Consider the following 25,736-nt stretch of genomic DNA (forward strand, 5'->3'; position numbering starts at 1 on the left):
TATCTTTTTAGTCGATTTTTGTTTTGATGCTTTTCATGGTATAAATTTTATATTTATCACTCGATCTCATTTGTACCATTGCCTGTTAATGACTATCTGCTGAAAGGAAAGCCAAAAATTCAGTACTGCTTTCTGTTTATTACGAGGTGAGTTACTATTTCATTTTTACGTATGTAACTTAGGCCTATATTTTGAACTGTGTTATATATTTTGATGCTTCTCATGGTACTTTGATGAGCTTGTTAGTTTGTAAATATGCTTCACATGACTTAATAAAAATCTATCGCTTTTGGAATAAGTAGTTACAAATAGCTACGGCTTCCCGTTAGTGACTAGTTCATGCATTTTAAATGCGTTTATGAGAAGGAGGGTTCATATGTGAGGATGATGTGGCACAAATAGTCAACCCTGTTACAGTTGAAAGTTAATTGGGATGGATTTAATGACTAGCGGGGTCATATGTGAGTCTAAGAAATTACAATAGAAATGAACACAATATTACATTTCAGAAAAAGTAATAAACGTTGAAAATTCCAATGAATCTGTTTATGGCATTTCAGAAAATCATAGAAAGTAAAACGTAACTCACATGAAATTAAATTACATATGAAGAATTAACGTAATATTCCAATGAATCTGTTTATGGCATTTTCATGCATGTTAGAACAACGTGTGTCCTCTTTTTAGGACATTCAAATAAATGACATTTAAATAATCACATATGGTGTTTGACTTTGAAACTTTGGATCAAACCAACTTCATTTAATCTTGTTGCTTGATGCATTAGCGCAAACAACATCATATTGCCATGTCATGTTCACACATCATAGTGTTGCATTTCCGTGAAGTAAATTTTGTTCTTTTTCTGTTTGCCGGTGTTGTTCCCTGTTGGTAGATGATGGTTCCGACGTTGTGATTGTTGACACTACTGAAGACTCATGGTAATCTTCGGAACTGTCAAGCAAGCAACCCCCTTGAACATTTCGATACAATCCCACTGTCTCACTCTTCCTCTCTTTGACATTGGATTGCTAGCGACACTATCGCATACGTGAGTCAAAAGACGCAAACGGTCCCGGCTAAGGTAAGGCTGCAGCCGTGGAGTTAACCGTGCGTGAGACCACAAAGGGATGCGATGTGTTACACGCTGGACTCCTATGGCTTAGGATCGGGGTCCCGACAATACATATATACATACGCATCTAATACATCATTTATTTTTATTTTTTTTCTCTCAAAACTCTCATCTCCCTCTCTGTCAACAGACAACAGAGAAACAACTCTCTGCTAACTCAACATAGGAGAACCAAATGTTCAATCCTTCCTACCGGAGTCTACCGTCGACGGATCGGGGTCCCGTTTGCCGGAACGGAACCGGGGCGGCGAGGAGAACGACATGGTGGGAGGAGCCCGAGGAGGGGCTCACCGACGTTGACGGGAGGGGCCGGTGAAGCCGTAGTTCGCGGGAAGGACGGGGTTGACGGCGGTGATGACACGGTGGTGGTGATGCCGGTGAGGACGGTCGGTCGTGCCGGCGAGGAGGAGCCGGCCGGAGGTTCACCGAGAGGGGCCCCGGTGAGGAGGGCCCCCGGGATGGAGCCGCCGACGGGGAGGGGCTCGGCCGGGGGGGGCTCCTAGGGTCGGTCTCCAGGGGGGGTGGTGCCGCGGTGGGAGAACAAGGGGCCTCGGCCGGCGGGAGATCTGGGGGCCGCCGGCGGGAGGGACCCGACGGGAGGGGGAGGAGGTGGAGAGGAGGGGCACGGGTGAGAGGGAGCTGCTGACGGGGGGGCTCGCCGGCGGGAGGGCTCGCCGGCCAGGGAGGAGGAGGCCGTGGGGGGGGGGGCGACGGGGGAGCTCGCCGATGGGAGAAGGCTCGCCGGCCAGGGGAGGAAGTGGATCTGAGGGGGGGGCGAAGGGAGGAGAGGAGGGCTCGTGGGGGGTGGGTGTGGGGGATCTGGCGTGGGGTGGGGGGCTCTCGTGGGCAGGGAGTTACGGTAGAGAGAGAGGTGGGGGGCTGCGTCGGTGGGGGTGGGGCCCCCCACGAGGGGGAGGCTGGCGGCGCTCGGTGGGAGGGGAGGGAGCGAGAGGGGCTCCCTCGCCAGGGGGGAGGTGCTAGGGTTTGAGGGATGGGGTGACCGGCTGGGCCTTTTGGCCCAGTTGGGCCGGTTGGTTTTTCCTTTTTCCTTTTTTTTATTTATTTTACCTATTTGATTTTTCTTTTTAAATACTTTTCTTATACTTTTTTTACAATTTATTATACATACTTCTAATTGTTTCTTTTATTTATTTATTTTCATTTACTATATTTCCTTTATTCATCTTATTCAATATCCACATTTAAATATATAGTGTTTACAGATAATCCCTAAAGTGCCCGATTCGATATTATAATCCGTTAGGGAATTTTTTTTGATAACTCCCCGACGTTTTTATTTCAACAACACGAAAAATCTTTTCTCGTCTAACTTTATTTTAAAGCTTCGAATTTGATTCGGTTTCAACCAACACGAGATCATTGATATCACTTCCGATGACGTGGCATCATTAGCGCGGGATCAGTGTCGCTTAATTAGAATCATTACTGTAGCAAAAGTCGAGGATCTCACAATTCTCCCCTACAAACAAGAATTCTCGTCCCGAGAATTAAGAGGTAGAGGGAAAGAGCCCGGGGTATTCATCACGAAGATGATCCTCGCGTTCCCAAGTGGCTTCATCTTCAGAGTGATTTGACCACTGCACCTTAAGGAACTTGGTGACCTTGCGACGAGTCTTACGTTCAGCTTGGTCGAGAATGCGGACCGGATGCTCTTTATAAGAGAGGTCTTGTTGTAGTTCGATCATATCGTGATCCACTGCTCGAATAGGGTCCTTGAAGCAGCGACGGAGCTGAGAAACATGGAAGACATCGTGAACCTGAGAAAGGTTCGCCGGCAGTGCCAATTGATAAGCCACTCTTCCACGCCTTTCGAGAACAGTGAAAGGACCAATATAACGAGGAGCTAACTTGCCCTTGATTCTGAAACGGTGTGCACCTCTCATTGGTGTGACACGAAGATAAGCCTTTTCGCCAGGTTGATAGACCATATCTTGATGATGACGGTCATACTGACTCTTCTGACGAGACTGAGCAGCCTTCAGATTCTCATGAATAATGCGGACTTGATCTTCGGCATGTTGAATAATATCCGGACCGAAGAGTGATCGGTCCCCAGTTTCTGACCAATTCAGAGAAGTTCGACACCTTCGCCCATACAATACTTCGAAAGGGGCCATCTTCAGACTAGCTTGATAGCTATTGTTGTAAGAAAACTCGGCATACGGGAGAGATTCCTCCCATTTCTTACCGAAAGAAATGACACAAGCTCGAAGCATGTCCTCGAGAATTTGGTTGACTCGTTCAACTTGTCCCTGGGATTGAGGGTGAAATGCAGTGCTGAAGGACAGATGAGTCCCCATAGCCTTCTGAAAACTTTCCCAGAATTTTGAAGTGAACAAGCTGCCACGGTCCGAACTGATTACCAACGGAATACCGTGAAGTGAAACAACTCTTGACATATAAAGATCTGCCAGCTGACTAGCATTAATCGTTTCTTTGACGGCCAGGAAATGTGCAACTTTGGACAGTCGATCAATGACAACAAGAATAGCATCATTACCTTTCTGAGACCTGGGAAAACCAGTGACGAAGTCCATTTCAACGTGGTCCCATTTCCACTCGGGAATAGAGATAGGTTGCAGAGTTCCAGCAGGCTTTTGGTGTTCTGCTTTGATACGCCGGCATATATCACATTCTGCCACATAGCGTGCAATGTCTTGTTTCATATTGGGCCACCAGAATCTTTGTCGGATGTCTTGGTACATCTTGGTACTACCCGGATGAATAGACAATGGTGTGTCATGAGCTTCTTCCATCACCTTCCCAGTCATCCTGAGATTTTCCTTCTTATTTGGGACGAATAGGCGACCCTTGAAATACAAGGCGCCACCTTCATCAACAGTGAAAAAGGAGGGTTTACCCTTTGCAATATAGCTCTTAATCCTGTCGACATCATCGTCAAAGTCTTGCAGATTCTTTATGGAGCTCACAAGATCTGGTTCAACCACTAGGTTACTGAGGGAACCCTGATTAACAACACGAAGGTTCATCTTTTGACACTCTTCAGGAGGGGGAACAAGGTAACCCTGAGGAACCATGTGGAGGTTCAGCTTACGGAATTCCTCTTGCAGACGATCGTGAACCTGATGAACTTGGAGGTGGTTGCAGTGTGACTTGCGACTTAAGGCATCAGCCATTACATTAGCCTTGCCAGGGGTATATGATATACTACAGTCAAAATCTGCTATACGCTCCATCCATCTTTGTTGACGCAGGTTCAGCTCCGGTTGAGTGAACAAGTACTTCAGACTTTGATGGTCGGTGTAGATTTCACAGCGATTACCGACAAGGTATTGTCTCCATTCCTTCAATGCATGAATGACTGCGGCAAGCTCGAGATCATGAACTGGGTAGTTCTCTTCATGAGCACGCAGTTGACGTGAAGCATAAGCGATCACCTTGCGATCCTGCATTAGGACACAACCTATTCCTTGACGAGAAGCATCACAGTATATGACAAAATCCCCTTTTTTATCTGGAGGAGCAAGTACTGGAGCGGACGTCAGTTTGTCCTTGAGTGCCTGGAAACTTTCCTGGCATTTATCAGTCCATTCATACTTAACACCTTTGTGAAGCAGGTTGGTTAAGAGCTTCGCAATCTTGGAGAAGTTCTCGACGAATCGACGGCAATAGCTGGCGAGTCCGAGAAAACTTCTGACTTGCTTGACATTCTTCGGGGGAGTCCAGTCAAGAATAGCTTGAATTCGTTCGGGGTTGACCGCAATACCATCCTTGGAAATCACATGACCAAGGTAAGTCACTTCGTCTAGCCAAAACTCACATTTGGAATACTTCGCATAGAGTTTATGCTCCCGAAGCTTATCCAGTACAAGACGAAGATGTTCAGCATGCTCTTCTTTGTTCTTCGAAAACACCAGAATATCATCCAGATATACCACGACAAATTTGTCGAGGTAGTCCATGAATATATAATTCATCAGTCGAGAGAAGGTTGCCGGTGCATTGGTTAAGCCGAAGGACATGACGGTGTACTCGTATGATCCATATCGAGTAACAAAGGCGGTCTTTGGAATATCCTCCTTGCGAACACGGATCTGGTGGTATCCCAATCTCAAGTCGAGCTTAGAGAAAACGGTGGAACCAGCAAGTTGATCATACAAATCATTTATCCGCTGGAGAGGATATTTGTTTTGAATAGTGGCCTGGTTGATAGGACGATAGTCTTGGACCAATCGATTTGTCCCATCCTTCTTCTTAACAAAGGGAGAAGGTGCTCCCAAAGCAGAGGAACTCGGACGGATGAAACCCAGATGGAGCGAGTTGTCAATTTCTTGCTTAAGTTCAAGGAGTTCATGTGGTGGCATTTTATAAGGACGCTTGGCAATAGGAGTGGTACCGGGTACCAAGTCAATGACAAACTCGACAGCTCGAGCAGGGGGAATCCCCGAAAGTTCTTCTGGAAAAACATCTTGAAATTCTCGGACCACTGATATGTTTTCAATCCCTTCCAAAGGCGACGCATTTAATGCATTCAAAGCATACAGTCGTGCCTCAGCATTACAGACGAGATGCGCATGGTAGCTTATTAGTTCATCTGAAGGCTGTAGGAGGTGGACGGTCTTGGTGGCACAAACGATCGATGTCGTATGAGCTTTCAACCAGTCCATCCCCAATATGAGATCAGTGTTGGATGACTTTAGTAGGATGGGGTTGGCAAGGAATTCTAATCCTTCAATTTCAACTGGAACATGGGGGCAAACCACAGAGGTTCGGCATTCGCCCCCAGGGGTGTTTACCACTATCGGGATGTTCATCTCTTCGCTCCTAATGTCATGCATGCATGCAAAATTTTCCGACATAAAGGAATGCGATGCTCCTGTATCAAACAATACACAAGCATGTACTGAGTTAACGAGAAGTGTACCCATCACGGTAGCAGGCTGGTCTTGAGCTTGACCCATATCAATGTTGTTGGCCTGACCACGAACATGAGCAGGCTTAGTGTTGAAGTTGCGGTTCTGGTTGTTGCCAGTGCCAGTTGCGGGAAGTGTCAGCTGATTCGGATTCTGCCTGCAGTCTCTAGCACGATGACCTGGACGACCACACTTGAAGCACAGCCCGTCCTCAGGACGGGAAGGAGGAACTCGAGGCGGTGGAGCTGGAAGCCTCGGCTGCCTAGGTGGTGGAGGAGGCAGGCGAGGTGCAGCATAGGACGGCCTCGGAGTAGGAGCAGGTGCATGGTACATGTTGTTGGGAATCCAGATCTTCCGCTTCTGTGCAGATGAGCCCATGTCACGGTTGCGCTTGCTGCTATCTTTGTATTCCTGCAGACCAGTCTCAACCTGAATAGCCTTGTTCACCAGGGTGGCGAAATCAGCATAGTCCTGAACGAGGAGTGTCATCTTGATATCAGGGTGGAGGCCTTCACGGAACTTCTCCTGCCTGCGTGCATCAGTCACAATGTCTTCTTCAGCATAGCGAGATAATTCCAGAAATTCCCGCTGATAAGCATCCACAGTCTTGTTGCCCTGGACCAAGTTGCGGAACTCACGCTTCTTCCGGTCCATGATTCCCTGGGGAATGTATCGAGCACGGAAAGCAGCCTTGAACTCTGCCCAAGTGATGATAGTTCCATCGGGCTGAGAGCGCCTGTGGCTGTCGCACCATTGAGCAGCAGGACCCTTCAGAAAGTAGGCGGCAAAGTGGACATAGCTCGCCAGGGGCACATTGGCAGACTCCAGCTCATAGGAAATGTCACGGAGCCAGTCATCAGCATCTAGAGGCTGAGTTGAGCTGCGGTAGATCGCAGGGTTGAGACGGCAGAAGTCTTGCAGTGTCACGCCTTGTGGTTGGTTCATGTTCGGCCTTTGGAACTGATCCATGAGCCCTTGCATAAACTGGCGGTTCAGCTCAAACTGTTGGATCATCCCCACCATATACTCAGGAGGCGGGGGTGGTGCATCGTTGGCAGGGCCACGCGGGCGGCCAGCTGGTCTAACCATCCTGTTAAATATTTAGCAGGGGTAGTTTAGCTTAAAGTAATTGCAAAGGCATCGCACGCATTCATGAAGTAATTAAGCATTATGAAAGGGAAATGCGATAGATACTCCATAGTAGTTGAGTTCGACATACAGACCCATACATAAGTTCGATTACAGACTAACGATTACAAATTCGAAATTTGGCGATAGCCCGGACGCATTAGACGATACCCTGGACTCACTAGGCGGCGCGCAGGCACGCGGTGGAAGAGTACCACAACGAGATGTAGCGATAAGGCTACATCAACGTCGGAGAGGACGATCGAATCCTGGTAGCTGGCGGTGATAGAAGGTAGGGACAGGACCCTGTGTCCCGTTGTGACTCTGGTGAGGGTACCGCATCCAGTCGAGCAGCTGAGGTCCAAGTGCAGGGGTTCTACACCCAACATCAGTCCACTCGAGAGCTGATGGTAGCTCTGTCCTGCTCGGCTCGCGGATGCGCATAGGTGGAACCCTCGGACAGTGTGATGGCTGTAGCTCTGTCAAAGCGTCGTAAAGACGAGCACGCGTAGCATACAGCTCCACAGTCAGAGCTCGGAAAGCACGATCCATTGCCTCAGTGTACTGCACCAGAACCCGCGCGTCGTAGCGACGCGTCACGTAGGGGGCGCACACAGCGACGTAGGAACGGTCGTTGCGCTCCCGAACGTCAGAAGCGTAGGCAGTGAGATCAGATCCAGTCTCATCCCCAGCAGGAGCATGTGGGATATATCTGAAAGGGCTCTCCTCCAGGTGAGGGTACGCTCCACGGAGACGGGTGATGGCGATGTAGGCCGCATCATTGACGGCCATCTCGACCGACACTCCAATACCACAGAACACGTGGCGCTCGAGGGTCTCGCCGCCCCTCTGGTCGAAGATGCGAACCTCAGCCTGGTACTGGTACTGGTTGTACTCGCGGAAATCCTAGAACACAGTGTACTCGGGGTACCAGCGATATCCCAGCCTGGTCAGGAGATCGACCAAAATGGCCGAGAACCCAGTCGTCTCAGTGGCCTGTGTCAGGCGCACGTGCTGTCTTGCGGGACGCATCTGAAAATACGATTGACGGATGTCAATGACAGTGTGTGTAATACATATTCAGGAGAAAAAGAGTAGATAGTCCAGCGCTCCGGATCGATGTGATTCGAGAACCTAATGTTAGAGTTAGTAAAATCTTTGACCCGAAAGAGAAGAGAAAGTAGAGCCCAGAGTATAGGAAAGGAGTAAAAGATACTAATACCACCCAATTGAGATGTGGGCCCATAACCCACAACATGAGTGTTAGTAAAGTTTTTTCAAACACTAGACTCAACTTCGGCCAAGGAGTTCGAAAGGGGGCTACCTACAGGCAGTTGGCTCTGATACCAACTTGTGACGCCCTCGGCTTAATCGTACGCTAACCATACACGCAAATGCGTACGACCAAACCCAAGGACTCAGGGAAGATATCACAACACAACACTAGACACAAATAAAATAACATCAGCTTCATATTACAAGCCAGGGGCCTCGAGGGCTAGAATACGAAAGCTCGATAAACACAAGAGTCAGCGGAAGAAACAAATATCTGAGTACAGACATAAAACATGGGGTGCCTTAGAGAAGGCTAGCACAAAAGATACAACGATCGAACGAGGCGAGGCCTCCTGCCTGGGAACCTCCTAACTACTCCTGATCATCAGCGGCCTCCACGTAGTAGTAGGCACCGTCGGGGTAGCAGTCGTCGGCGGCGGGGACCTCCATCTCCTGGGCTCCATCATCTGGTCGCAGCAAACGGATCAAGGGGACAAGGGGGGTGGGAGCAAAGCAGGGGTGAGTACTCATCCAAAGTACTCGCAAGTCTTACATCAGAACTATTCTAAATATGCATCAATATCAAAGAAGGGGGGTTATATGTGGACTGACTGCAGCAATGCGAGAATAGAGAGAGAAGGCCTAGTCCTATCGAAGACTAGCATCTTCAGGGTCTTGCAGCAATAGACGAGAGTAGAACAGGGCTAACACATTAATAGTCATATTGTTGCAGCAATATTAAAGTGAGGTCACGCCAAAGGATCCTCCCTCGACTCCCTGCGAGGAAGCAATCCCGAGGCAAACTAATTCCAGTTAAGTAACAATTGTAGTTGTAAAAGATCGGGGCACAACTCCAAGTCGTCCTGTAACCGTGGACACGGCTATCCGAATAGTTAATTTTCATCCCTGCAGGGGTGCACCACATGTCCCGTCACGCTCGATAACACTCTGGCCGGACATACTTTTCTGGGTCCTGCCCGGCCTCGGAATATCGACACGTCGCAGCCCCACCTAAGACTAATCAGAGAGGCCAGCTCGCCGGTCTAAATCCTAAGCACAAAGGGTTCGTGGGCCCAGTTCCCCTTCACGCTCCTGCACGTGGCGTGGGTGGCCGACGTCAGTCCTAGCATCCCTTAATCACAAGCGCGATGCATCTCGGGACCACTCGGGCGCGCGCCGCTACATTGCTGGCATCTGAAAAGCTTCGGCTGATACCGCAACGCCGAGTACCCATAATTCTTCCCGCGTAGCCGATTAGTGCGAAAAGGTCTCCGACCAACCCAGATCAAATACCCAAATCCATTAGCATTTTAATTAGGCCATCAATACAGTCTCACGGGAATCCACCCGTCTTACAACTAATCACCAATGATCCCAGTAACATGGTCGAGTAACTGTGTGGTTGCAACATCGGGGGGAATCCGAGGTATCACCCTCGTTGGATTCCGAACGATGTACCCGTCAAGGTGGGCTTAGAGGAATCACCCTCGGGGGTCCCACACTTGAGGGGTGGCACGACAGAGGCATCATCGGGAATGGTGAAAGAGGAATCACCCTCGATAACCACGACCGACTAGCTATAATACAGAGATATCATCAGGAGTACTTAGCGAGGTGTCACCCTCGGTACCCGATAGTATCTCTGTAGCGTCGTACAACGAAGGGGGGGTGAATGTGCTGTGTCGGGTCTGGCTCGTCGATCAGAGATCGAGATTTGAAAACAAGCGGGGCAACTGAACTACGGGGTCAGAGGGGATGACTGCTCCACCTATACTAAGCATATTAAAGGTACAGGACTGAAAGTAGCAGTTCAACAAAAATAGGCTATGCATCAGATATAGGAGCTAACTACAACAGTAGCAAAATACTAATGCAAGCAGTAGGAAGAAAGACATAGGCGATATAGGAATGATTAAGGGGAGTTTGCTTGCCTTGCTGCTCTGCGGCAAAGGACTGATCGGCAGGGTCGTAGATGTACCCGGCAGCAGCGTCAATCTCGGGGTCTACCGGTAAGAAGAGGGAGAAGAAACAATAAATAATAGCACCGATGCAACACAAGGCATGACATGGCAAGATGCAGGCTAGACATGAGCTAACGCAGATCATTGATATCACTTCCGATGATGTGGCATCATTAGCGCGGGATGAGTGTCGCTTAATTACAATCATTACTGTAGCAAAAGTCGAGGATGTCACACCATATTAGGGCATCATGTCAAAATTTAGCATCATTAGCTTAGTAAATATTTCTCAGCTAATTTCCAAAGTGTTTGTCCAGAAAGGAACTTTTTGAAGGAGGTACTGTCTAGATATGTCCTAATGATTTCAAATTTTGATATGACCTTCTGATGCTCAAATAATAACACTCCTCTAAATGATTTGAAATATGAATGAAGAGGTCGTGCAGTCGCACTGGTTGATGACTAGTAATATAAATGGAAAAGGAGATAATAATTAAATTATCATTTACCACACAACCACACATTATAATAATACATCACATTATATTGGATATGACATACGTTTCTTACAAAACGATGAGCACATTAATTATCAATAATATCGCATCACCGAGACACTTACAAGCAGAAATAAATTGACACACTGGATTGAACATGTTATCCAGTTATTCAATATAACATTGACACTCCCGTATATTCAACATGAAATGTCGACTCTCACACTTTCTTAAGCAAGGACTTCGCCAAATTCATAATCCTTAGTGCAGAGATGGTAGCATCCAGTTTTGCAATGATCTTTGACATCGTTCACTTCTTGACTCGCAACAACTGAATGGAGAATTGTTTCCATTAGAAACAATCACTAACTCAAAGTGAATAATAATATGCAACGAATGGCCGGTCCATAACATCTTTAGCTTACCAGAGTTGATGTTCCCGCACAATGAGGACATGCATCCCAACTTGCAGAACTCAATGGATTTTGCTTCGTCTATAAAACAAATATGTATGTAAATGGAAATTTTTACTCATGATATGAACGATAACGAGAAGGATGGATTCAGAATTTACCTGCGTCCGTGACAAGGTTGAAGCGGTCACATGGAGGCACACATTTTTCCAAAATCTTGCAACCACATAAACTTGCACATGTAGGCCGAGAGGAACCGGTGACACGACATACATTATAGCAGTTTCTTGTCGTGGTGGAACAACAACAGCTCTTGGCCTCTATATGGGTCTGTTGAAGGACTAGTCCTAGCATGAGCACTCCAATAATGATACTCTTAAGACTTATGGATTCCATATTCACCTTGTATGTATTTATCAGAAAACCAACTGATGAATCTAGTCTCGGATGCTCTCTATTTATAGGAAGTATTCCATGGTGACACCAGACATGCCACATTGCACGAAGGTATTGAATGAACAATTCTTTATTTTTGTGGTCTGGTTTTACATCCAGCACACAAACACGAATAATTAAATAGTAATGGCGGTGCAGGCATCTCATATAGACGTGCAATTATTGTCAATAACATTGTTTACGACCTTAATGCATGCCCGTCACACTCATACACCAGAATGGCCTAGAGGAAAGAGTGATCATGTCACAACACTTATTATAATGCATGACCTATTGTACATGTTGGATCAATAAGTAGATTAAAGAAGCTTTATGATTATCTTCTATCCTTGATTCGTGAGATTCATAATGAATAGAATCAATGCACAAGTTTGATTGAATCTGGGATGACTACTGGTATATGTTCCATGTAGAGTACTTCACCTAAAACTTGGTGTACTCTAGATAATTTTTATGATTCTACCACTGACTCAAATTTTATTATTATTTATGTTAACTTCAACTGACTTATCGACACATATGATTGCGCATATTTAAAACAGCATGATCGAATAAAACAAGTTTTTCTCATTAACTGTATTTTTCGAACATACCCATCCATGTATGCACGAGAAATTATGAGTCGGATTTGTGTGACCTGTGCAACATACTACCAATTAGTCTGTTATTTCATTTGGGTTGTTCGGTTCGTTTAGGACCAACTCTTATATAGCATCGTAACAACATAGAGATAAACATTACCTAACGATCGTCCGATGATATTTGATTTGTTAAGCACCACTTGTTTGTTGTACTACATACGCGTATGAAAGGGGTCGTCTAACAACCGCACATGCATGCTTAGGTGTTGGGGCCGATAAATTGTGTGCTTAGATAATAAAAAATACTAATAAAAAAATTGAGAGCCAAGAAATTACACAGTCACATAGATCATTCTGTCGTACGTTATTATCGCGTACATCATCACCAACATGTATACAACAAACAAAAAATATAACAATAATAGACCCAAGATGCCTAACCTTTTCTATCATGAACACCAAATGGTTTCACATAATACTCTCTCTAGTACATATTAATTACTGAAGTTGTACTAAAGCTGCAATGATTAATATGAATTAGAAGGATAGAAATTTGAGCACAAGAAAATATCAGTTGTCCCAAAAGTTACAACATACCTAAATATATTAACATTATAACAACATTGTAATTATCCAAAAATATTTTGCATGTAACATCTTGTACATATATGGATGTAGGCAAAGCTCTCAATGGTTCTAATCAAATCCATATTGCAATGTGTTGGTATTTTGTAACTAGTCATGGACACGTTGTCCATGTTTTCTTTATTTTCCTTTAGATGGGATAGAACATCTTCCTCTTTAATAGTTCTCTATGAAAGCCCAAGAGCCTACAAATCCCCCTCCTTTATTGCGATCACATTGCCAAGTCACCATCCATGGATGCCCGAGTATCCATCAATCAAGAGTTTATTTCTTTGTAGTAATCAAGAATCGGTGTTAATTGAATTCAATGGTGCGGCTTGCGAGGCATCTCCTCTTCTCTTTTTTCTATTCTTTGATTACCTTAGTGGCCTCTTGATGTTCGAAACAACTTGCAAAGAATATTTGAATTGGTGGGATTCCCTATATGCAACCTAGATGGGACTATAGCTGCGAAATTCAATGAGTCCCTTGTGTTTCTTTTTATCAGGGTATACGTCCTACACTTCTGATAGTATCAATGAAATCATGTCTTGTAATCAAAACCATGTCATGTATCACTTGGTCACTCGAGCATTAATTTGGCATCCCTCATGGGGGCTCGTGTATTCGAGTACCACGCAAGCGATTTTTTTTCAGGCACGCGCATCTATATTTAAAATTATAGCGTGACGGTAGAACCAAGTGGAACGATGCGTACGTACGTATTTATTTTTATAGTAGGTATAGATGTTTTATTCCACTAACTTATTGACACATATACCACTCCATATATTCAAAACTACATGATTGAACATAACAAGTTTCCGTTCATTAATTGTATATTTCTAGCATCCCCATCAATGTACGTGTGAAAAAACCTGAATCAGATTGGTGTGACCTCTTTGGCATACTACCAATTAATCTATTACTACATTTGGGTGTTGAGTTAGTTTAGGACCATCTCTTGTATAGCGTCGTAACATGATAGACATATAGTACCTACCGATCGCAGGATGACATTTCATTTATTAACCAACACTTGTTTGTTGTACTACATACGTGCATGTAAGGGGCCGGCTAGCAACCACCCATGTATGGTTAGGTGATGGGGCAAATTATTTACGACCTTACCATATTGAAAATAATAATGAAAAAATGCGACATACAATAACGTACACTTAGACACATAGATTATTCTCGCGTACATAAAACCAAAACAATATTAATGTGTACATCATCAACAACATCTAAACAAAGAACAAATAATCTAAGCATAAGACAACCAAGATGCTTAACCTTTTCTATGGTGATAACCAAAATGTTTCGGATCAATTATTAACACTGACTCATGTCACTCTTTCAGTCGATACCTTATGTTTTCTTATCTTTTTAGTCGATTTTTGTTTTGATGCTTTTCATGGTATAAATTTTATATTTATCACTCGATCTCATTTGTACCATTGCCTGTTAATGACTATCTGCTGAAAGGAAAGCCAAAAATTCAGTAATGCTTTCTGTTTATTACGAGGTGAGTTACTATTTCATTTTTACGTATGTAACTTAGGCCTATATTTTGAACTGTGTTATATATTTTGATGCTTCTCATGGTACTCTGATGATCTTGTTAGTTTGTAAATATGCTTCACATGACTTAATAAAAATCTATCGCTTTTGGAATAAGTAGTTACAAATAGCTACGACTTCCCGTTAGTGACTAGTTCATGCATTTTAAATGCGTTTATGAGAAGGAGGGTTCATATGTGAGGATGATGTGGCACAAATAGTCAACCCTGTTACAGTTGAAAGTTAATTGGGATGTTTTTAATGACTAGCAGGGTCATGTGTGAGTCTAAGAAATAACAATAGAAATGAACACAATATTACATTTCAGAAAAAGTTATAAACTTTGAAAATTCCAATGAATCTGTTTATGGCATTTCAGAAAATCATAGAAAGTAAAACGTAGCTCACATGAAATTAAATTATATATGAAGAATTAACATAATATTCCAATGAATCTGTTTATGGCATTTTCATGCATGTTAGAACAACGTGTGTCCTCTTTTTAGGACATTCAAATAAATGACATTTAAATAATCACATATGGTGTTTGACTTTGAAACTTTGGATCGGACCAACTTCATTTAATCTTGTTGCTTGATGCATTAGCGCAAACAACATCATATTGCCATGTCATGTTCACACATCATAGTGTTGCATTTCCGTGAAGTAAATTTTGTTCTTTTTCTGTTTGCCGGTGTTGTTCCCTGTTGGTAGATGATGGTTCCGACGTTGTGATTGTTGACACTACTGAAGACTCATGGTAATCTTCGGAACTGTCAAGCAAGCAACACCCTTGAACATTTCGATACAATCCCACTGTCTCACTCTTCCTCTCATTTCAATGCATTAGGACAACATGATTCAACTGTTGGTTATTTACATTTTTGCAGAGATAGACGTTGTTTAGTTTATGTTTTCATATTGATATTGACATCGAAGGATTAGCTTGGTAACCCAGATAGTGGTGTGGCTCCTTTGGTTGGGCCGTTGTAGCTTTCCAGGCTCTTCCATCCATTTATAGTAGATTTCTGTACCCACACATGTAACTTCTGCTTGATGTTTGTATCGTCCGAATGTTGGGCCATGTGACCCCCTGCTTGTAACATTATACTACATTGGCTCTTCGGAGCCTTCTAAATATATATTTTGTTGTACAGTTATGTTATGATTTCATGTTGTATCTACACATATCTTGCATATTGCGTGTATATTTAAAATGAATTGGTATGTGTCGAAATTAGCTCTATAATAAAATGCCTCCTTTTGCTTCCATGTAGTGGAATTTAGTTGAACTATCTTTTCTGTGGCTCTATGGCATGGAATCTTGGGAAGATCATCTCTTCCTAGTCTCCAAAAGTGACTTGTCATTCTCAAATGCATCCCAATATCATGTCATTTCCATCTTATCCCATAGCCAAATTCTTTTTGATGGTAATATTCCTTTTTTTAATAAAGGAATAAATCCAATTTGCTCTTAGTTTTGAAGCAAACTATATTTTTGTCTCCCCCACATTCCCAAATAACTCTCATAAATTGTTTGGATCATATATTCATCACGTATGTCAAAATATTTCCTTGTCTAGTTCAAAAATAATACAAAGATATGCCTTTTCCTATACTGCCATGAACAACACTTTGTGAAGGAAGTGTCATTTCTACATTCGTGTTTTCCGTCAAAAATTTGGTGGACTCTTTCCTATCCATATTACGGCAGCATGTCAAAATTCAGCATCATTTGCCTATTAAATATTTCTCAGCTAATTTCCAAAGTGTCTCTCGAGAAAGGAACTTTGTGAAGGAGGTACTGTCTAGGCATATCCTAAAGATTTCAAATTTTTTTATCACCTTCTGATGCTCAAATAATAACACTCCTCCAAATGATTTGAAACATGAATGACGAGGTCGTCCAGTCGCACTGGTTGATGACTAGTAATATAAATGGAAAAGGAGAAAATATTTTAATTATGATTTACCACACAACCACACATTATAATAATACAACACATTATATTGGATATGACATACGTTTCTTACAAAACGATGAGCACATTATCAATAATATCGCATCACCGAGACACTTACAAGAAGAAATAAATTGACACACTGGATTGAACATGTTATCCAGTTATTCAATATAACATTGACACTCCCGTATATTCAACATGAAATGTCGACTGTCACACTTTCTTAAGGAAGGACTTCGCCAAATTCATAATCCTTAGTGTAGAGATGGTAGCATCCAGTTTTGCAATGATCTTTGACATCGTTCACTTCTTCACTCGCAACAACTAAGTGGAGAATTGTTTCCATTAGAAACAATCACTAACTCGAAGTGAATAATAATATGCAACGAATGGCCCATAATGTATTTCGCTTACCAGCGTTGATGTTCCCGCACAATGAGGACATGCATTCCAACTTGCAGTACTCAATGGATTTTGCGCCGTCTATAAAAGAAATATGTATGTAAATGGAATTTTTACTCAAGATATGAACGATAACGAGAAGCATGGATTCAGAATTTACCTCCGTCTGTGACAAGGTTCAAGCGGTTACATGAAGGCACACATTTTTCCAAAATCTTGCAACCACATAAGCTTGCACACGTAGGCCGAGAGGAACCCGTGACACGACATACATTATAGCAGTTTCTTGTCGTGGTGGAACAACAACAACTCTTGGCCTCTATATGGGTCTGTTGAAGGACTAGTCCTAGCATGAGTACTCCAATAATGATACTCTTAAGACTTATGGTTTCCATATTCACCTTGTATGTATTTATCAGAAAACCAACTGATGAATCTAGTCTAGGATGATCTCTATTTATAGGAAGTATTCCATGGTGACACCAGACATGCCACATTGCCCGAAGGTATTGAATGAACAATTATTTATTATTGTGGTCTCGTTTTACTTCCAGCACACAAACATGAATAATTAACTAGTAATGGCAGTGCAGGCATCTCATATGGACGTGCAATTATTGTCATTAACATTGTTTACGACCTTAATGCATGTCAGTCACACTCATACACCAGGCTGGCCTAGAGGAAAGAGTGATCACGTCACTAAACTTATTATAATGCATGACCTATCGTACATGTTGGATCAATAAGTAGATTAAAGAAGTTTTGTGCTTATCTTCTATCCTTGATTCATGAGATTCATAATGAATAGAATCAATGCACAAGTTTGATTGAATCTGGGATGACTACTAGTATATGTTCCATGTAGAGTACTTCACCTAAAACTTGGTGTACTCTTGATAATTTTTATGATTCTACCATCGACTCAAATTTGATTATTATTTATGTAATCTTCAACCGACTTATCGACACATATGACTGCACATATTTAAAACAGCATGAGCGAATATAACAAGTTTTTTCTCATTAACTGTATTTTTTGAGCATACCCATCAATGTATGCACGAGAAATTATGAGTTGGATTTGTGTGACCTGTGAAACATAGTACCTATTAATCTATTATTTCATTTGGGTTGTTGGGTTCGTTTAGGACCAACCCGTATATAGCATCGTAACAACATAGAGAGAACATTATCTAACAATAGTACGATGATATTTGATTTGTTAACCACCACTTGTTTGTTCTACTACATACGTCTATGAAAGGGGTCGTCTAACAACCGCACATGCATGCTTAGATGTTGGGCCGATAAATATTGTGCTTAGATAATAAAAAATACTAATGAAAAAAATTGAGAGCCAAGAAATTACACATAGTCACATAGAATATTCTGTCGTTATCGCGTACATCATCACCAACATGTATAAAACAAACAAAAAATATAACCATAAGAGACCCAAGATGCCTAACCTTTTCTTTCATGAACACCAAATGGTTTCAGATAATACTCTCTCTACTACATATTAATTACTAAAGTTGTACTAAAGCAGCAATGATTAATATGAATCAGAAGCATAGAAATTTTAGCACAAGAAAATATCAGTTGTCCCAAAAGTTACAACATACCTAAATATATTAACATTATAACACCATTGTAATTATCCAAAAATATTTTGCATTAACATCTTGTACATATACGCATGTAGGCAAAGCTCTAAATGGTCCTAAGCAAATCCATATTGCATTTTTTGGTATTTTGTAACTAGTCGTGGACACGTTGTCCATGTTTTTTTTTCTTTTCCTTTATATGGGGTAGAACATATTCCCATTTAATAATAATCTATGAAAGCCCAAGAGCCTACAAACCCCCCTCCTTTATTGCGATCTAATTGCCAAGTCACCATGCACAGAAGCCCGAGTATCCCTCAATCAAGAGTTTATTTCTTTTTTCCGTTCTTTGATTTCCTTAGTGGCCTCTTGATGTTCGAAACAACTTGCAAAGAATATTTGAATCTGTGGGATTCCCTCTATGCAACCTAGATGGGACTATAGCTGCAAAATTCAATGAGTCCCTTGTGTTTCTTTTTATCAGGGTATACGTCCTACACTTCTAATAGTATCAATGAAATCATGTCTTGTAATAAAAAACATGTCATGTATCACTTGGTCACTCGAGCATTACTTTGGCATCCCTCATGGGGGCTCGTGTATTCGAGTACCACGCAAGCGATTTTTTTCCAGCCACGCGCAACTATATTGATAACTATGGCGTGACGGTAGGACCAAGTGGAACGATGCGTACGTACATATTTATTTTCATAGTAGGTATAGATGTTTTATTCCACTAACTTATTGACACATACCACTCCATATATTCAAAACTACATGATTCAACATAACAAGTTTCCGTTCATTAATTGTATATTTCTAGCATCCCCATCAATGTACGCACGAAAAAACATGAATCAGATTGGTGTGACCTCTTTGGCATACTACCAATTAATCTATTACTTCATTTGGGTGTTGAGTTAGTTTAGGACCATCTCTTGTATAGCGTCGTAACATGATAGACATATAGTACCTACCGATCGAAGGATGATATTTCATTTATTAACCAGCACTTGTTTGTTGTACTACATACGTGCATGTAAGGGGCCGGCTAGAAACCACCCATGTATGGTTAGGTGATGGGGTCAATTATTTACGACCTTACAATATTGAAAATAATAATGAAAAAATGCAACATCCAAGAAAGTACACTTAGATGCATAGATTATTCTTGCGTACAAAAAACCAAAACAATATTAATGTGTACATCGCCATCAACATCTAAACAAAGAACAAATAATCTAAGCATAAGAAAACCAAGATGCTTTACCTTTTCTGTCGTGATAACCAAAATGTTCGGATCAATTATTAACACTGACTCATGCCACTCTTTAAGTCGATACCTTATGTTTTCTTATCTTTTTAGTAGATTTTTGTTTTGATGCTTTTCATGGTATAAATATTATATTTTTCACTCGATCTCATTTGTACCATTGCATGTTAATGGCTCTCTGCTGAAAGGAAAGCCAAATATTCAGTACTGCTTTCTGTTTATTACGAGGTGAGTTACGATTTCATTTTTACGTGTGTAACTTAGGCCTATATTTTGAACTATGATATATATTTTGATGATTCTCATGATACATTGATGATCTTGTTAGTTTGTAAATATGATTCACACGACTTAATAAAAATCTATTGCTTTTGGAATAAGTAGTTACAAATAGCTACGGCTTCCCGTTAGTGACTAGTGTTAGTGACTAGCTCATGCATTTTAAAAGAGTTTATGAGAAGGAGGGTTCATATGTGAGGATGATGTGGCAGAAATAGTCAATTCTGTTACAGTTGAAAGTTAATTGGGATGGATTTAATGACTAGCAGGGTCACATGTGAGTCTAAGAAATTACAATAAATATGAACACAATATTACATTTCAGAAAATGTTATAAAATTTGAAAATTCCAATGAATCTGTTTATGGCATTTCGGAAAATCATAGAAATTAAAACGTAACTCACATGAAATTAAATTATATATGAAGAATTAACATAATATTCCAATGAATCTATTTATGGCATTTTCATGCATTTTAGATCAACGTATGTCCTCTTTTTAGGACATTCAAATAAATGACATTTAAATAATCACATATGGACTTTGACTTTGAACCTTTGGTTCGAACCAACTTCATTTAATCTTGTCGCTAGATTCATTAGCGCAAACAACATCATATTGCCATGTCACGTTCATACATCATAGTGTTGCATTTTCGTGAAGTAAATTTTGTTCTTTTTCTCTTTGCTGGTGTTGTTCCCTGTTGGTAGGTGATGGTTCCGACATTGTGATCGTTGACACTATTGAAGACTCATGGTTATCTTCGGAACTGTCAAGAAAGCAACCCCCTTGAACATTTCGATACAATCCCACTATCTCGCTCTTCCTCTCATTTCAATGCATTAGGACAACATGATTCAACTGTTGGTTATTTATATTTTTGCAGAGATAGACGTTTTTTAGTTTATGTTTTCATATTGATGTTGACATCGAAGGATTAGATTGGTAACCCAGATAGTGGTCTGGCTCCTTTGGTTGGGTCGTTGTAGCTTTCCACGCTCTTCCGTCCATTTATAGTAGATTCTGGACCCACACATGTAACTTCTGCTTGATGTTTGTATCGTCTGAATGTTGGGCCATGTGACCCCCTCATTGTAACATTATACTACATTGGCTGTTCAGAGCTTTCTAAATATATATTGTGGTGTACTGTTATGTTATGATGTCATGTTGTATCTACACATATCTTGCATATTGCGTGTATATTTGAAATAAATTGGTATGTGTGGAAATTAGTTGTAGAATAAAATGCCTCCTTGTGCTTCCACTAAGTCCTGGAATTTAGTTGAACTATCTTTTATTGGGCTCTATGGCCTGGAATCTTGGGAAGATCATCTCTTCCTAGTCTCCAAAAGTGACTTGTCATTCTCAAATGCTTCCCAATATCATTTCATTTCCATCTTTTCCCATAGTCAAATTCTTTTTTGTGGTAATATTCCTTTTTCTAATAAAGGAATAAATCCTATTTTTTCTTAGTTTTGAAGCAAACAATATTTTTGTCAGTCCCAAATTCCCAAGTAATTCTTGTAAATTGTTTGGGTCATATATTCCTCAAGTATGTCAAAATATTTCCTTGTCTAGTTCAAAAATAATACAAGGATATGCCTTTTCCTATACTGCCATGAACAACACTTTGTGAAGGAAGTGTCATTTCTACATTCGTGTTTTTCGTCAAAAATTTTGTGGACTCTTTCCTATCCATATTAGGGCATCATGTCAAAATTTAGCATCATTAGCCTAGTAAATATTTCTCAGCTAATTTCCAAAGTGTTTGTCCAGAAAGGAACTTTATGAAGGAGGTACTGTCTAGATATGTCCTAATGATTTCAAATTTTGATATGACCTTCTGATGCTCAAACAATAACACTCCTCCAAATGATTTGAAAGATGAATGACGAGGTCGTGCAGTCGCACTGGTTGATGACTAGTAATATAAATGGAAAAGGAGATAATAATTAAATTATCATTTACCACACAACCACACATTATAATAATACATCACATTATATTGGATATGACATACGTTTCTTACAAAACGATGAGCACATTAATTATCAATAATATCGCATCACCGAGACACTTACAAGGAGAAATAAATTGACACACTGGATTGAACATGTTATCCAGTTATTCAATATAACATTGACACTCCCGTATATTCAACATGAAATGTCGACTGTCACACTTTCTTAAGCAAGGACTTCGCCAAATTCATAATCCTTAGTGCAGAGATGGTAGCATCCAGTTTTGCAATGATCTTTGACATCGTTCACTTCTTGACTCGCAACAACTAAGTGGAGAATTGTTTCCATTAGAAACAATCACTAACTCCAAGTGAATAATAATATGCAACGAATGGTCCATAACGTCTTTAGCTTACCAGCGTTGATGTTCCCGCACAATGTGGACATGCAACCCAACTTGCAGAACTCAATGGATTTTGCTTCGTCTATAAAACAAATATGTATGTAAATGGAAATTTTTACTCATGATATGAACGATAACGAGAAGGATGGATTCAGAATTTACCTGCGTCCGTGAAAAGGTTGAAGCGGTCACATGGAGGCACACATTTTTCCAAAATCTTGCAACCACATAAGCTTGCACATGTAGGCCGAGAGGAACCGGTGACACGACATACATTATAGCAGTTTCTTGTCGTGGTGGAACAACAACAGCTCTTGGCCTCTATATGGGTCTGTTGAAGGACTAGTCCTAGCATGAGCACTCCAATAATGATACTCTTAGGACTTATGGATTCCATATTCACCTTGTATGTATTTATGAGAAAACCAACTGATGAATCTAGTCTCGGATGCTCTCTATTTATAGGAAGTATTCCATGGTGACACCAGACATGCCACATTGCACGAAGGTATTGAATGAACAATTCTTTATTTTTGTGGTCTGGTTTTACATCCAGCACACAAACACGAATAATTAAATAGTAATGGCGGTGCACGCATCTCATATAGACGTGCAATTATTGTCAATAACATTGTTTACGACCTTAATGGATGCCCGTCACACTCATACACCAGAATGGCCTAGAGGAAAGAGTGATCATGTCACAACACTTATTATAATGCATGACCTATTGTACATGTTGGATCAATAAGTAGATTAAAGAAGCTTTGTGATTATCTTCTATCCTTGATTCGTAAGATTCATAATGAATAGAATCAATGCACAAGTTTGATTGAATCTGGGATGACTACTGGTATATGTTCCATGTAGAGTACTTCACCCAAAACTTGGTGTACTCTAGATAATTTTTATGATTCTACCACTGACTCATATTTTCTTATTATTTATGTTAACTTCAACTGACTTATCGACACATATGATTGCACATATTTAAAACAGCATGATCAAATAAAACAAGTTTTTCTCATTAACTGTATTTTTCGAACATACCCATCCATGTATGCACGAGAAATTATGAGTCGGATTTGTGTGACCTGTGCAACATACTACCAATTAGTCTGTTATTTCATTTGGGTTGTTGGGTTCGTTTAGGACCAACTCGTATATAGCATCGTAACAACATAGAGATAAACATTACCTAACGATCGTCCGATGATATTTGATTTGTTAAGCACCACTTGTTTCTTGTACTACATACGCGTATGAAAGGGGTCGTCTAACAACCGCACATGCATGCTTAGGTGTTGGGGCCGATAAATTGTGTGCTTAGATAATAAAAAATACTAATAAAAAAATTGAGAGCCAAGAAATTACACAGTCACATAGATCATTCTGTCGTATGTTATTATCGCGTACATCATCACCAACATGTATACAACAAACAAAAAATATAACGATAATAGACCCAAGATGCCTAACCTTTTCTATCGTGAACACCAAATGGTTTCACATAATACTCTCTCTAGTACATATTAATTACTGAAGTTGTACTAAAGCTGTAATGATTAATATGAATTAGAAGGATAGAAATTTGAGCACAAGAAAATATCAGTTGTCCCAAAAGTTACAACATACCTAAATATATTAACATTATAACAACATTGTAATTATCCAAAAATATTTTACATATATGCATGTAGGCAAAGCTCTAAATGGTTCTAATCAAATCCATATTGCAATATGTTGGTATTTTGTAACTAGTCATGGACACGTTGTCCATGTTTTCTTTATTTTCCTTTAGATGGGATAGAACATCTTCCCCTTTAATAGTTCTCTATGAAAGTCCAAGAGCCTACAAATCCCCCTCCTTTATTGCGATCAAATTACCAAGTCACCATCCATGGATGCCCGAGTATCCATCAATCAAGAGTTTATTTCTTTGTAGTAATCAAGATTCGGTGTTAATTGAATTCAATGGTGCGGCTTGCGAGGCATCTCCTCTTCTCTTTTTTCTATTCTTTGATTACCTTAGTGGCCTCTTGATGTTCGAAACAACTTGCAAAGAATATTTGAATTGGTGGGATTCCCTATATGCAACCTAGATGGGACTATAGCTGCGAAATTGAATGAGTCCCTTGTGTTTCTTTTTATCAGGGTATACGTCCTACACTTCTGATAGTATCAATGAAATCATGTCTTGTAATCAAAAACATGTCATGTATCACTTGGTCACTCGAGCATTACTTTGGCATCCCTCATGGGGGCTTGTGTATTCGAGTACCACGCAAGCGATTTTTTTCAGCCACGCGCATCTATATTCAAAATTATAGCATGACGGTAGAACCAAGTGGAACGATGTGTACGTACGTATTTATTTTCATAGTAGGTATAGATGTTTTATTCCACTAACTTATTGACACATATACCACTCCATATATTCAAAACTACATGATTGAACATAACAAGTTTCCGTTCATTAATTGTATATTTCTAGCATCCCATCAATGTACGAGTGAAAAAATATGAATCAGATTGGTGTGACCTCTTTGGCATACTACCAATTAATCTATTACTACATTTGGGTGTTGAGTTAGTTTAGGACCATCTCTTGTATAGCGTCGTAACATGATAGACATATAGTACCTACCGATCGCAGGATGACATTTCATTTATTAACCAGCACTTGTTTGTTGTACTACATACGTGCATGTAAGGGGCCGGCTAGCAACCACCCATGTACGGTTAGGTGATGGGGCAAATTATTTACGACCTTACCATATTGAAAATAATAATGAAAAAATGCGACATACAATAACGTACACTTAGACACATAGATTATTCTCGCGTACATAAAACCAAAACAATATTAATGTGTACATCATCAACAACATCTAAACAGAGAACAAATAATCTATGCATAAGACAACCAAGATGCTTAACCTTTTCTATCGTGATAACCAAAATGTTTCGGATCAATTATTAACACTGACTCATATCACTCTTTCAGTCGATACCTTATGTTTTCTTATCTTTTTAGTCGATTTTTGTTTTGATGCTTTTCATGGTATAAATTTTATATTTATCACTCGATCTTATTTGTACCATTGCCTGTTAATGACTATCTGCTGAAAGGAAAGCCAAAAATTCAGTACTGCTTTCTGTTTATTACGAGGTGAGTTACTATTTCATTTTTACGTATGTAACTTAGGCCTATATTTGGAACTGTGTTATATATTTTGATGCTTCTCATGGTACTTTGATGAGCTTGTTAGTTTGTAGATATGCTTCACATGACTTAATAAAAATCTATCG

At 40.8% G+C, this 25,736-nt stretch overlaps 1 protein-coding gene and 1 long non-coding RNA gene across 2 annotated transcripts; both read right to left on the reverse strand.

The window, feature by feature from the left end:
- Positions 1-10,917: 10,917 nt before the first annotated feature.
- LOC123412557 (leaf-specific thionin-like) lies at positions 10,918-11,718 on the reverse strand. The gene is made up of 3 exons (XM_045105507.1): positions 11,466-11,718; positions 11,317-11,385; positions 10,918-11,222 (listed from the first exon to the last, which is right to left on the reverse strand). The coding sequence occupies exons 1-3, from the start codon at positions 11,698-11,700 to the stop codon at positions 11,122-11,124; spliced, it is 405 nt and encodes a 134-aa protein (XP_044961442.1). The 5' UTR covers positions 11,701-11,718; the 3' UTR covers positions 10,918-11,121.
- A 10,324-nt stretch (positions 11,719-22,042) lies between these two features.
- Positions 22,043-22,860, reverse strand: LOC123412611. The gene is made up of 3 exons (XR_006613544.1): positions 22,587-22,860; positions 22,438-22,506; positions 22,043-22,347 (listed from the first exon to the last, which is right to left on the reverse strand). It is a non-coding gene; the product is annotated as an uncharacterized LOC123412611 (long non-coding RNA).
- Positions 22,861-25,736: the final 2,876 nt, after the last annotated feature.

This window comes from Hordeum vulgare, chromosome 7H (assembly GCF_904849725.1).
Source record: "Hordeum vulgare subsp. vulgare chromosome 7H, MorexV3_pseudomolecules_assembly, whole genome shotgun sequence".
Classification (NCBI taxonomy): domain Eukaryota; kingdom Viridiplantae; phylum Streptophyta; class Magnoliopsida; order Poales; family Poaceae; genus Hordeum; species Hordeum vulgare.